Genomic DNA, 13,769 nt, shown 5'->3' with positions numbered 1-13,769 from the left:
CCGGGCGGAAGGGGACACACAAACGCTTCCGCCTTAGTAGGGGCTCCGCGGCGCCGGGCGCAGCACAGCTCCTCCTAGGGCACAGCCGCGGTGCTCGTGCCTGTGTCGGCCGAGCACGGAGGTCACAGCCTGCAACGCTGACCGGGCGCCGGCCTCCGCAGCTCATAAGAAGGCTCCAGAAATCACCACCTCTGACCCGAGGCTCATTTCCCTACCCGCTGCCCCCTTACCACTCCCCCTCCCCCTTCCCTGTCCCCTCCCTGTCGTGTAGGTTCTCTCTGAATAAAGTTCGAAAAGCGCGTCAGATAAAAGTATTCTAATGTCACAAGACCAAACTTAAACGTCTTCATCAGAGCCTGTTTTCAAGTTTATTTTTTTAAACTCAAACTAAAAAATAAAATTGCCATGCCTGAAAACACCTGCAAGATGCATGTGCTCATCACCAGCCTGAGCTCTTGGATCGTCAGTTGGTCGCTACCAGAAAGACGTTTACCGGGATATCTGCATAGTCACTACCAGAAGGGACAAGCAAGGGCTTCTGAATGGTAGCTGTCAGCAGGACTGGGTTGGGGGCTTCCACTGGAGGTCAGAGATCAAATATATGAGATTTCCAGTTAACTTGGATTAAGCACACAGACCAGTCCACTTGTCCACAGGAGCACTGTCCCCACCAATCAACACTGAGTAAGGGATGAAGGAAAGTCCACTCCTGAAGCTTAAACTGAGTTAAAAGTAAGTACTGGAACACAGTGACTTAATGACTGAAGGTTCCTTAAGGCACAACCAGTAAAACAGGCAGGAATGGCCCCGTCTGTGCAAAAGAGGCATTGACATTGTAGCTCTCCTCTCTGGGATAGTTTGTAGTTAAGGAGCAAAGAAAAGCAGAGAAATAACCCTTGCTGACCAGGCTGAAGCAGGCCAGACAAGACAGGGCTCTTCTGGCAGTTCCCCATACCCTGCCCCATCCCACCCCCCCACCCCCCCAAGACAGCCTGTTTGTCAGGAGTCCCCTAGAGCCCTGGGAGAAGAGCCAACAGACCCACACTCAGCATCCTGTGATAGGGTATCAAACTCTCATTTGGAAAACATCCAAGGAACCACATGGGCTGAAATGCTCAGGAACCTTGTGGGCCTCTTGGCTACAACCCAACCCTCAAATACTCCAGCAACCCCAAGGATCCTCTGCTGGATCCCATTCAAGTCCTGTCCAACTTCAGCTCCTGCTTGAACCAGAGCCCTGGACCTGAGGGAAGGGTCAAGGAGGGGATTAGGAAGCAATTTTGACAAATCACATTAGGTGAATTTATGCCCTCCCCCCCACCACACCCATTCTTTGGGAAGGAGGAGACTGGATGGGTCCAGGGCAGGGGTATGGTTTCTGTCCTCAGTCCCATCCACCACTGCCAGAGAAGTAGAGGGTAAGGGATGGGGCAGCAAGCTCCGTTAAAGGGAGAAGGCTCCTGTGCAGATGCCAGTGTAGACATTTTCATCCATGGGAATATATTTCCCTTGCTTCAGGTCCAGGAAGAAGAGTCGGTCTGAGGTCTGGTGCAAGTCAAATCCTTCTTGCTGAAGCCGTGTTTTCTGGATCTTGAAGGTGCCTGTGGGATAAGTAGGAAATAACTACCCAGCTAGCAAAGGGTGATGTGGAATGAGGCCCCCATGACAGGGCAAGGCCCTAGAGCTATAAAAATCAAAATGGTATGAAATTAAATAAATAACAAGATATGAATATACCTGTTGTGTCCACCTGAGGCAGGAGGCGAAGGAAGATGGGCCGAGCATATGGTGGAAGTACTCTCTGTAGCTCCTGGTACAGCGCATTGGGGTTCAGTGTAGCATGAGGGTCAGCAATGGCAGCCATTCCAGCCTTGCCCTCCACTCCTACAATGGGGTTATATACTGAGAATGTTCCCAGGCCCTAGATTTTTCTCCAGGCCTTTCAGTCCCCAAGGTTCCCCAAAACTACTTCCCAACCCATAACATTCTCCCAACTCCCACCCGGGCTCCTTGCCTGGCACATCCACCCCATAAACTGCAACATCAGTCTGGCCCAGAACACGGCTTAGGACGCCTTCCACCTCAGTTGTGGAGACATTCTCCCCACGCCAGCGAAATGTGTCTCCACTCCGGTCCCGGAAATACATGTAGCCAAGTTCATCCATCATCAGTACATCTCCTGTTGGGACAGAGATGTTAAGGTGAGCTGCTGTGGAATACTGCTAGGGGATCTTATGCCCAAATTTCTGTCCTAGGTTATACAAAACTAGTCCCTACCCAGGGTACCATTTCAGAAGGTATCAAAGAAGTAGGTGGGGCAGTACCTCAAGGGTATGTAAAGAAGCAAGATACTAGAGAGGTAGGTGAGATAAACAGTTCCTTTAAGGTAGGTAGGGCTTAGGGAGTGCTTGAGAAGTAAATGGGGTTTGAGGGATACCTCGGTGATGAGGTTTAGCAGTACCTGAGAGGTAGGCACTGTCCCCTTTCTGGAACACATTATATGCTATCTTCTTGTTGGTTGCACTCTCATTGACATACCCATCAAACCGACGAATTGGGTCTTGCTGATTGATCTGCCCAACCAGAAGGCCAGGCTCCCCTAGACATCAAAAGTATATATGTCAGCCACAGAATAGATTTGGGATTTCTGGGAAGTGGAAATGATCCAGTACTTGAGGATTTAATTAGGTGCTGAGTAGATACTGCCCCCCTTCCCCCTCACCAGGCTGACAGGAAATGCAGAGCCCCTGGGCATCCCTCAGCAACTCCATTGTATCCTCATTCACCTTCACTAAGCGGATTGGGTACACATTGGGCAGGATCCGGCTATTGAAACCACATGCCCCCACCTAGTTCAGGTAGAAGGGGAGAGAAAATGTAAGGTTTCAAGCTGAGTGAAGAACTTGGGGGTGGCGGTGTAGGGGGAAGGTTGGGGATTATTTACCCCATAGGCATTGCCACTCATCTTTCATGCCATACTTAGATATGATCACCCTGTAGAGTTTGGAAGTTCTCAACTTCAGCTCCCTCCAATCCTCCACATCCTCCATGGTCATGCCCAGCAGTGCCAATTCCCCCCCTCCCTTTCCCCCCCCCCTTGGTTCTCACCTGCCTCCCCTAGTTCCTACTTGCCCTCCTCACCTTTCCATCTAGGTTGGCAATACTGCAGTTGCATTCAGTTGCGCCATAGAATTCTCCAATCTGTTGGACCCCAAAACGGCCAGTGAACTCTTCCCAGATGGCAGGCCTGAGTCCATTGCCCACAGCTAGGCGCACATGATGCTGGTTCTCTGTAGGTCGCACAGGCTGCTTCAGAAGGTAACGGCAGATTTCACCAATGTACTGGACCACCTGATAAGAGGTAGGGAAGAAAGAACATGAGTAAAATTACTGTGGCAGGAGAGAGATGTCACTGGGGGACACATAGCAGAGGGCATGGATGAGATGGCACTTGATATTTGTCAGGAATAAATGTGTTAGAGGCATTAAATATGGAGGGGGGAGGAGCAAACACAAGGGAAAACAGACACCCTCAGAGAAGATCAGCATTGGTAGGATCCTTAGAGAGCATCCAGTCCAACTAAAGAGGGTCATTACGCCTCCATTTGACTATTTCTAATGCCTGGGAGTTCATCATCTAGAATGCATCCAGTTCCTTTGTCTACACTTGAGTTGTTAAGCAGCAGTTCTTCCTCATACTGAGCTGACAGATCACATACAAGTAAGTAGCAGTCAGGACTGATTTTTGACCTTTGCTCTAACCAGCTGATCTGACTGAACAGACAGGCACTTCTGAAATGATGCCCATATTAGGAACCAGTCACCTCCCATTTCAAAAGATCATTAATTCGGTGCCTTATGGGTTTCTTTTCTGCGGTCTGGAGGCTCGGAAATGGCTCAAGGGAAGCAGAAGTTTCAAGCCCAGAGGCCAGACAAGAAGGCATCAGTGGCAACTGCTTCTTCAGCCTGCCAGGGCTCAAAGAAAGGCAGGCAAATCATAGTCCCCAAAAAGGCCCAGTTTATCCAGCAACAAAAACTAAAGAAGGACCTGGAGGTTGGTATCCAAAAGAAGACTGAACATAAGATTATGATGAAAGCCAGTACCAGCTTGCCCAAAAAACTGGCCCTGCTGAAGACCCCAGAGAAGGGGCCCAAGGAAAAGGAATCTGGTGGCAAGAATCAACCCTGACAGGAAACAAGAGAAGGGGAAGGTCCTTCATTCCAGACCTTGCTTGACTAGCTGGCTCTGTGGCCCTCAAATCTCTGATGCCCCAGTATGTTTGTGGATACATATGTGATGAAAGCTTTAGTAGGGGAGAAGAAATAGGACTCTCTTCAGTCAGGGATAGCCCTGTTTTTGACCACAACCTCTCAGGTCTCAGTTTGACCAAAACAGAGCATCTTCTGAAGTCTGCAGCTTCTCAGATCCCCTGAAGAATACAATGAAAAAGAGTAGGGGCCCTCTCAGGGGAGAGAACACCTTCCTGGATGTCAGGAGTTCTGCTTGTGCCTGCAGCAGCCCCAGAAGTCACTTCAGCCTGCTTTTATCTTTTCATTTCTCCTTCCTTATACCCTCCCTGAGCCACACATTCTCTAACTTAAAGCAAAAAAAGGAAACAGCTGCTTTAAGAAAAAGAAAAGATCATTAATTCATTCTTTAATTAAGTATTATGATGTTCTTCAATGCTCATTATGTCCAGAGCCTTCCAACTCTACTGAAAAAGAGAATGCATGGATCTGCGTATCCTAAAACCTTTGTTCTATTTCATTTCTCAATCTCAAACTACGTTTTCAACAATTTTTTTTGCCATTCTCTGCCATATCAACCTTTGCACTGAAGCATCCAGTATATTATATCAAAGTACATATATACTTAATATGGAGAATACTGTCAAGTTCTTCATAAAGTTCTGTATTACTTTATCATCTGCAATAAAGGTTGGAGCATAAGCTATAATCATCTTCATGGAGATGTTTTCTTGATTCATTGTAAAAGAACTCCAACCTCTCCTAGGAAGTTATGTTCCTTGTTGATTTTAGGGGCACGATGAATCCAACTGTGCCAAATCCTTCATTTCCCTCTCTAAGGAGGACCTGTGAACCATCTTTCCATTTAGCTGCATCTTTATGTCTTCTGGTATAATTTTCTAGCATTTTCTTTAAATACCAATGTGCCAGTACTATGGCTGTGAATCATGGAATACCACAGTGTCTAAAGACTTGAAATTAAAAATCACCCAAAGGGCAACTGAGAGGTATGTGGTGGATGTGAGCAGGCTTCAGTTCTCCAAAATTGAGGGACTGGGAAGCAAAGAATGTCATCACAGAAAAACATGAACAAAAAAGAAATGTTCCAGTCAGAGTGAAGGCAAGGTAAAACTGGTGGACAGCTGCATGGATAGCTATGCAGTGTCAAGAACTAGAGACAGAGGCCTTCAGCATGTTATATGGATACCCTGTGGTGGGCTTACAGAGATACACAGGATGGGAAGGTTGTATTTAGCAGGTTAAGAAATGCTTATTGGATTGTGCTGGGTTTAGCTTGGGAGGAAGTACTCATAACAAAGACATCACATATCCACCAAAGTGTCCATCATTTAGGTCAACAGAGATATGGCTCAGTTGCTCAGGTAGTATGCCAGCTTGGTGACTGGAATATAGAATTCCAGTGAAATAATCCAATTAGTAAATTAATGTTGGTAGACAGTCTAAGAACTGGGATTCTTAGCATCCTTTGCCCCCTTTCTATCACTGGCAGACAAAGCAGAAGAGGGTTATCTAGGACTAAAGGACATTTTGTATTTGTGTTTCTTTCATGAGTTGCTATGGCCAAAAAAATTCCTATCTGGTAGCCAACCCTCTGGTAATGAGCCTCTCTGTATCTGGGCCAGTATGGTCCTTGCATAGCAGGTACAAGCTGTTGCTGGCACTAAACATGGAGGCTGGCTGATAAACTGACTGGTAAAACATACCAGAGTGCTTTGATATAGTCTGAGAACTCAAGAAAACTTTTGTGGAAGAATTTGTCAAAATTCCTCTTAAAATGTGGTGTCCAGAATTGAACACATACTTCAGGCATGGTGTGACTTTTTTTTTTTTAAGCAATTGGGGTTAAGTAACTTGCCCAAGGTTACACGGCCAGTTTTGTGTGTGTGTTCGGGTGTTAAGTATCTGAGGCCAGAACCGATCCTGGGTCCTCCCAACTCCGGGGCCTGCGCTCTTACTCACTGCGCCACCTAGCCACCCCTGGTGTGACCTTTGAAGAAAATGTCATCTCCCTTGGTTTAGAGCAGGGGTTCTTCATGTCTTGGTAGTCTAGTGAACCATATGGACCCATTCACAAAATCATATTTTTAACTACATAAAATACTTACCAAGAAAACCAATTATATTGACATATAGTATCAAAATATATTTTAAAAAAGTTCACTGATCCTAGGTTAAGAGCACCTTGTCCTAGCCCAGGACTACAACCACTGTTTTGCTAGTCAGGTCACATTGTTAATGATAAACAAAATAAGTTTGTGATAAACTGAAACTCCCATTTCTAAAATCTGAACTGCTACCAAATCATACCTTCCAAATCCTGTACATATGCAGATGTATAGGATTTTTTAATCTAAATTCAGGACTTTACATTTATCCCTGTGAAACTTCTTCATGGATTTGACCTCACTTTCTCACTTGTTGAGATCACTTTAAATTTTAATTGTCACCTATTAAGTTAGCTGTCCCTCTTAGTATTATGTCCCCTATAAAATCTTATAAGCATGCCTTCTGTGTCTTCATCTAAGTCGTTTCTATAATTATCGAAAAGGAATAGTTTTTGAAACAGATACAATACAAAATATCAAAAAGGACATGGTGGGGTGGCCAGGTAGCACAGCGAGTAAGAGCACCGGCTCCAGTGTTGGGATGACCTGGAGATTGAATCCCGGGCTCAGACACTCAGCACCACACCCAGAAATAACTGACCGTGTAACCTTGAGCAAGTTACTTAACCCCGATTGCTTAAAAAAAAAAAAAAGGACATGGCATGGTACCTCATTGTTGACAAGGAGTGATAGGCAACTGTCCTCTACTGGGATAGTTGTTCAGCCAGCTGTGAATTTGCTTTCCTGTTATCCAGCCCACATATCATGATTATATGCACAAGAATATGAGACTTTCTCATAGTATTGGAAGAGACCCTAGAAATCTCTAATTTAACGTCCCATCTAACACAGCAATCCCACCTAATGCTTTAATGACATAAAGAAACACTATTATCTACCAACCTAGCAAATCTGTCTGCAAATTACATTAATTCAGTATGACATGAGGATGTGGGAGATACATGTATCAGGGAACCAATCTAACTTGACTTTCCTAGTAAGAAGATGTGAAAACAGTATGACATTTGCTCTATCCCACTTGAGTTATCTGTGAATGCAAAGGTCCAGTACTGACACCTCTATTTTATGCTTCCAGGATTAGTGACAAGACAGAAGGTAGGAGGAAACACAAAATGGGGGCCTAGAGAATCTCAGAGATGACAAGGACCCCAAAGGCCTAACCCCTACCCAAAACATGAATCCTGTTTATAATATGCTCTGTGAGGGACCTTTTGACTTCTGCTTATTAGGAAGTGATTACAGAGTCATACTTGACAACATACTTAGGAGAAGGCCATGAGGATGCATGTATAATATTTGTAGAATAGCAACTGAAGATAAAGGAACATTTTAACACTCTGACTTTCAAAAAATAGAATCTCGACCTTCCTACTCCCAAAACAGAGTGTACTACTACTCTTCATCTAGATACTGAGATGACTTGTAAGAATGTTTGAAGAATGGGTTAGTCAGACCTCGCCCCAGCTGTCCACCTGTGTCTGTGGTCTCCCCCAACCTTTAGCTAGACGTGTAGTGAGTAATAAGTAGGCTGTTCCACTTTGGGGTATCTCTGTTAAGGAATTTTTTTCACCTCTGCAGCTTCTGCCTATTTTCCTAATTCTGCCCTCTGGGGCTGAGCAGAACTCATCTAATACCTCTGCCACAGGACAGCCTTTCAAATGTCTGAAGACAGCTATCAAGGCTCTGCCTAAATCTTCTCTTTTCTGAGTCAAACATCTTCAGTTTCATCAGGCAACCTATCCTCATTTGGCATGATCTCATAGCCCTTCACCATCCTGGCTGTTCTACTGCTCACAAATGTCCTTCCTAAAATGTGGCACTGAACTTAGCCTTCTGGCTGTAATCTGATCAGGGCAGAGCTGAACAGGAAGGGGAAAGGGAGAGGAACAAGTATTGATTAAGCACCTAAGTGTGGTAGGTACTATGCTAAAAGTTTTACAAATACCATCTTAGGATCACCACCTCCACAGTCTTGTACATTGTCCTTCTTTTAACTTAGTCTATTATGACATTAGCCTTTTTGGTTGCAAGATTATTCCACTGAATTATCATACTGAGTTAATGGTCTGCTAAAATCTCTACTAGCCTGGGGAAACAAAGGAATAGTTGGTGAAAAAGCCAAGAGAAGAGCCAATACCAACATTGGGGACATATATTGGGAGATCTTGAAGATTTCTCTCTCCACACCTGCTTCAATACTTCTAGGTTCTGTGACTTCCTTCCTGTGAGCACTGTCTCTAGAGTTGTTAAAATATTCCTTTGTCTTCAGTTGCTAGTCTACAAATATTGTATATGCATACCCATATAGGTTATGACCCTTAGCAGATAATCTTCCACTTTCTGGGGCTAAAACCATTCATAGCCTTTTGGCTAGACAGAAGAAACACCAGGTTACCAGGCCTCAATGCCCTTCCAGCTTGGTAAGACCTGCCAGAACTTAAAGGCAGCTAGGTGGCACAGTAAATAGAACACTGGGCCTGGAGTCAGGAAGATTCCTCTTTCTGGGTGTCTGGGCTCAGATACTTACTAGCTATGTGATCCTGGACAAGTCACTTAACCCTGTTTACCTCAGTTTCCTCATCTGTAAAATGAGTTGGAGAAGGAAATAGCAAACCACTCCAGTATCTTTGCCAGGAAAACTCCAAATGGGGTCATGAAGAATTGGACAAGACTAAAAATGACTGAAAGAAAAAGCCAGGGTTTATACTCCACTGGCAAAGCCTTCAAAAACCTAGGGCCACCTCCATGCTATGATGAGACACTAGAGGAGAGCTTTAGTAGAGGGACCTTCCTTATGTTTATTATTTTTACCCACTGTCTGTTTTTCTTCAGGCACTACAAATGAAAACCCTTAAAAATCCTCAAAAGGGTTGACTACTTGCTTTGGGGAAGAGAAAGAGAAAAGCTGAGAAGGCTCATTGCCATTCAGGAGAGAAACTTTGGCTGATCAGCAGTAACAGGTGTGGCAACTGAGAGAGGAGCATTTGGACTAATCCCTGAGCCAAATGAAAAAGTCTAACCCAGGACCGCACAGTGTCCCTAGGTACTGGTACCAGTACATAGTCCCTAATGCTTACAAGGAAGCACAAATAAAGCAGGGAAGGGATGAGATGGTAGTAGTCACGTGGGGAGAAGAGAGAAGGAAGAGACATGGAAGGAAATAGTCAAATGAGGTGCTGACAGGGGAAACTGATATGGTAGAAAGAGCTGGTTGGGGACATAAATACAGTAAGGACACCAGTGTCTCTGGGGGGGAAGGGGCCCTGACCGTGCAGTTGTACTTGATGCAGTCTTCCCAGAAGCGGCTGGCGGAGAACTTCTTCCTGATCACAACTGTGAGCCCATAGAGAAGGCACTGCCCTACCCCCATGATATTCCCTGCAAAGAGACTAGGATTAGCCTTAAAAGCCTCATCAGAGCCACCCATTCACTCCCTTCCTCCCCCCTTCCTTCCCAAGGTCGACTCTACATCATTAGTTGCTGAACCCCATTCCCTTCAGTACCTGCAGAGTGATACAGAGGGAGACAATTGTAAATTATATCTGAGGTTTTCATTCTGTAGGCATGGTGTCCAAAGGCTGCAATTCGATAGTATCTGGATAAGAGAGGAGAAGTGAGGCTGGAGGGGGTACATGGGAAAGAAGACTAAGAAGACTTCAGCAGGGACAGGTGTGGGGAAGGGGTGAGACTCATGCTTGAGACACATGAGGTGGTGGCAGGGCTGAAACCAAGATGGATACAGTGTGGAAACAGAGCTGGGGCTGGAGGATGTGGGGAGAGGGCAGGATTGAGGAGAAGGACTGCATGGAAGGGGCCAAGTTGAGATTGGGACAAGGACAGAAACAAGGAAGCAGAGCTGATAAATTAGGAAGGTGGAAAAGTGTTAAGGCTGGAAAGCACAAGGGGGGAAAACAGCAGTTGAGGAAGCAAGTATCCTCAGTGTCCAGATCCTTACTCAGCTTTTGGTCCCACCTGCTGTGTACTACAATTGCAGCTTTAGGCATCCCAGTAGTGCCAGAAGTGTATATGTAGAAGAGACGATCTGCAAGGAAAGGGAAGCATCAGGAGTGGGAGGAGCCAAGAGCTCTGTGGGATTTGTTGGTGAAGATGGGGCTATGGGAATGGAGGAAGGAGGAAGGAGAGGGAAAAGGCAAATAGGACTAGACCAAAATTAGAGGTAGTGGCAGGGACTGTGTCAAGGGTAACCCCAAAACCAGACTTACCATCCATCCCTTTAGGAGGCACTTGCATAGGGGGTGCTGTGGAGGCCTCACTCAACATAGGATCAAGAAGGTGAGTATCAGGGGTGACACCTTCAGGCCCAAAGTCCCCAGAGCAGAACTTCACTAGGTTTTTCCCCAGCTGTACACTCACTTCTGAAATAGCTAGAACACATGAAAGGTATGCCTATTAGCCCCAATTTGCAGACACATGGCCACCTCTGGTCCATAGCCATGCCTATTAACCTTAGCCTGAAGTCATGTCTCTTGGCCTCAGGGCACCTGAAATTACTAGATCACAGACATGAACTCCTCAGTCCACCAATATGCCTGTTAACCTCAGTCAACAAACATGTTTCAGCTCCAGCCCAAAGACGTGCCTGTCAGACCCAGCCCCCAGACATACCTACAAGTGCTAGCTTACCAACATGATTGTCAGCCCCAGGCTACAGACATACCTGGACATGCATGTAATGTTCTTTTCTCCTAAGCATAAGGTCAAACCTTTCACTTGCCTAAACAGTCAGGGAATGCTTTTCAAAAGCCAGAGTTGATAAGTCCAGTCTTACTAGCTTCCCTCCCCCAAGACCCTACTGGCTCCCAGATCCCACCAGTCACTCACCATTTTGAGCCATGCTCTCCCTCTTCCTACCTCCAAAAGTCCTCCCCCAGACTAAAAAAGTAACCTTTGCCTTGATACTGTGGGGCTTGACCCCCCCTGTGCCACCCCCAGTCTCACCAGCTGCTAGCTCCCCCCCAAAGATCAGGGCCTTGGCCCCTGAAGTGCTGAGGCAGAACGTAAGGGGCTCCAACCGCAGATTCACATTGAGCAAGGCAGCCTCCACTCCTGCCTTGGCAAGGCCAAGCCACAGTCCCACAAACTCAGGCCGGCCCTCCAGGAACAGGGCAATTACGTCGCCAGACCCATAGCCAAGCTGCAGGAACAGGTTAGCCACCGCATTGGAGTACTCATCCAGTTGCTGGAACGTCCACTGCTTTCCACTGACCACATCTACTAGGGCCACCTTCTGTGGTTGTCGGTTGGCCACCTCCTGGAAGATGTAGGGGATGGTGTGCCTGGCCTGTTGGTGGCGTCGGAGCTCATAGCGGACACTGCATAGCACGGAGAGGCCACTGCAGCAGACAAGAAAAGAGATCAGGAAGATTATGCGACAGAAGCTGTAGCAGCCGCCACTCCTATGTGCCATGTAGCCCTAAAGCACTGCTTCACCCAAAAAGAAACACACAAATACTTTTTTGGAGGAGCAAGGCAAGGAAGAGTAATGGTCACAGGACCATTGCAGCATACATTTACCATGTGACTTTGGAGCAGCCTCTGCCTCAGTTTCTCCTTCTGAAGTAGGCAGTGACCAATGAGGCAGGTAAAAAGAATAAGCAACAATAATAATCCAGTAGAATGCAAATTCCTTGAAGGCAAGGACTGTCTCAATTTTGTTGTGGTATCCCCAGTACCTAACACAGTACTCATATGGAAGGTACTTAAAAAATTATATATTTATTGAACGATTAAGCAAATTTTTGGTAAATAAATCAAATTTAAAATTTTGATATATTTCATGTTTTGATATGAAAATATAAAAATTGTTTTGGTATAAGATATATAATTAGCTGTGTAGTTAAATAGTACTTATTAGCCATTATATTCCTAATTCCATTGGGAGATCTTTTAGCTCAAAGAAAACTTCATAATATAATTTCTAATTACATACAACTCAAAGTAGCATGCTCATGTAAATCTCATAGAAGAGTCTTACAAAGAGGCCACCCCAGGTCTTGAGGACTAATCTACTGGGACCCAAAGAAGCTCCTTTGTAGTTTATTTAGTATGATTAAAGAAGATGTCTTCTTTTGTTAAAGTCAGAACCCAGTCAGTCCAGAAGATCCAATTAAACTAAGAGATACTTAGCTCTGGTTCTCATACTTTGGATTTCCAGAGAATACATGCTTATTAGCTGCAGTATAGGAAGATGAGAGGCAACAGATTCATTCTCCTCTCCTGACTGGAGGTAAGGATGTATATATTATCAAGTCCTCAACTCTTTTAAGAAAAAAGTCATGACTTAAATGGTAGGGGATGAAGACTAAGGAGAAGAAATGTAGAGATAAATGCAAGAAGGAAGGAGAAGGAATAGGAAAGAGAAACTTTTTTGATCCAAATATTCTAGAAGACTTAAGGGACAGATTTCTGAGGACTGAATAAAGGTGTATCGAGTTAAACCAAAGAACATAAATTCTTGTTGTGTTGGGGATGTGTACCATCTTGTCTGACGTATCCCCAAATACAGGATTAACCTGTTTAGCAGGGGAATCCATGTTATTGTGCTTCAATAAATACAACCACCAAATCATCACTCAGTTTTCTGAGGTAGTTTGAAGACAATCTGCAAAGGTATGTTGGTAAATTCCTTTTTTATTTTTTCCCCTTAATAGTATTTTATTTTTTCCAATTACATGTAAAGATAGTTTTTTACATTCCCTTTTAGAAGACTTTGGGTTAAATTCCTATTTTAAATGGTCATTGCATACCCTTCTCTTTCTCTCTCTGAGTCATAAAGAACATACATTCCCAGCTACCTCAATGTCAGTAGAAAACATAAACTAGATTAAGGTTTCCTACTGAAGGACTGAACTAAGTAATACTGTAACTCCTGAGGATGAAGGGAAGGGCAAAGGAGAACTAACTACAGGAAGGATTGAGAAGGGAATCTGGGAGATCATGCCAAGGAGAGCCTGGGAAAATTGAGAGCTCAAAATAAGATGGTAGAGGGGCCAAAAGCCATTTACCAGGTAGAATGGGGGTGAGCCATGGGGAGCCAAAAAAGAAAACTGGTTAAATATTTGATTAGGGAGAATCAAGTTTTAAAGGCCCTGAAAGAGTAAAGATACTGTGGGCTGTAACCTGAGTACTCAGAGGGCTCAGCTATCTTGGGAGTCCTAAGGAGTCTCCTCTGCATCACCTCCCCCCACCCCAGTTTCAGTTCTACCCTGGCACTAGCTCCCCTATCACTGTTCCCTCTCTTCTGATCCTTTCCCTCTGCTCTATCACCACCTTCCCCTCCCAAGCTCTGCCCTACCATCACCTCTCCTCTTCCCCCTACCCGTTCTGTCCCTATAGTACTTGCCCTCTCTCCCC

At 45.2% G+C, this 13,769-nt stretch overlaps 2 protein-coding genes across 4 annotated transcripts in view; one reads left to right on the top strand and one right to left on the bottom strand.

The window, feature by feature from the left end:
- Positions 1-349: 349 nt before the first annotated feature.
- Positions 350-13,769, bottom strand: part of SLC27A1 (solute carrier family 27 member 1) — a 17,649-nt gene continuing 4,229 nt past the window's right edge. For all 3 annotated transcript variants that reach the window (XM_069083142.1, XM_069083141.1, XM_069083143.1), the window contains exons 3-13: positions 11,355-11,749; positions 10,619-10,780; positions 10,368-10,437; positions 9,899-9,990; positions 9,664-9,773; positions 3,142-3,351; positions 2,723-2,849; positions 2,462-2,599; positions 2,015-2,179; positions 1,738-1,884; positions 350-1,601 (exon numbers count right to left, since the gene is read on the bottom strand). In XM_069083142.1, the coding sequence (XP_068939243.1) occupies positions 1,444-1,601; positions 1,738-1,884; positions 2,015-2,179; positions 2,462-2,599; positions 2,723-2,849; positions 3,142-3,351; positions 9,664-9,773; positions 9,899-9,990; positions 10,368-10,437; positions 10,619-10,780; positions 11,355-11,749 (1,774 nt within the window). In that variant the 3' untranslated portion in view covers positions 350-1,443. The remainder of the gene's footprint in view (positions 1,602-1,737; positions 1,885-2,014; positions 2,180-2,461; positions 2,600-2,722; positions 2,850-3,141; positions 3,352-9,663; positions 9,774-9,898; positions 9,991-10,367; positions 10,438-10,618; positions 10,781-11,354; positions 11,750-13,769) is intronic.
- The window catches only part of NXNL1 (nucleoredoxin like 1), a 15,361-nt gene continuing 14,510 nt past the window's right edge, over positions 12,919-13,769 (top strand). Inside the window, exon 1 of the mRNA XM_069083150.1 lies at positions 12,919-13,025. The gene's annotated coding sequence lies outside the window, so the exon portion shown is untranslated. The remainder of the gene's footprint in view (positions 13,026-13,769) is intronic.

This window comes from Petaurus breviceps, unplaced genomic scaffold (assembly GCF_028583685.1).
Source record: "Petaurus breviceps papuanus isolate PSGF00001 unplaced genomic scaffold, PetGlider_PUasm1.0 172, whole genome shotgun sequence".
NCBI lineage: Eukaryota > Metazoa > Chordata > Mammalia > Diprotodontia > Petauridae > Petaurus > Petaurus breviceps.
This window is presented reverse-complemented; position numbering and strand designations above follow the sequence as displayed.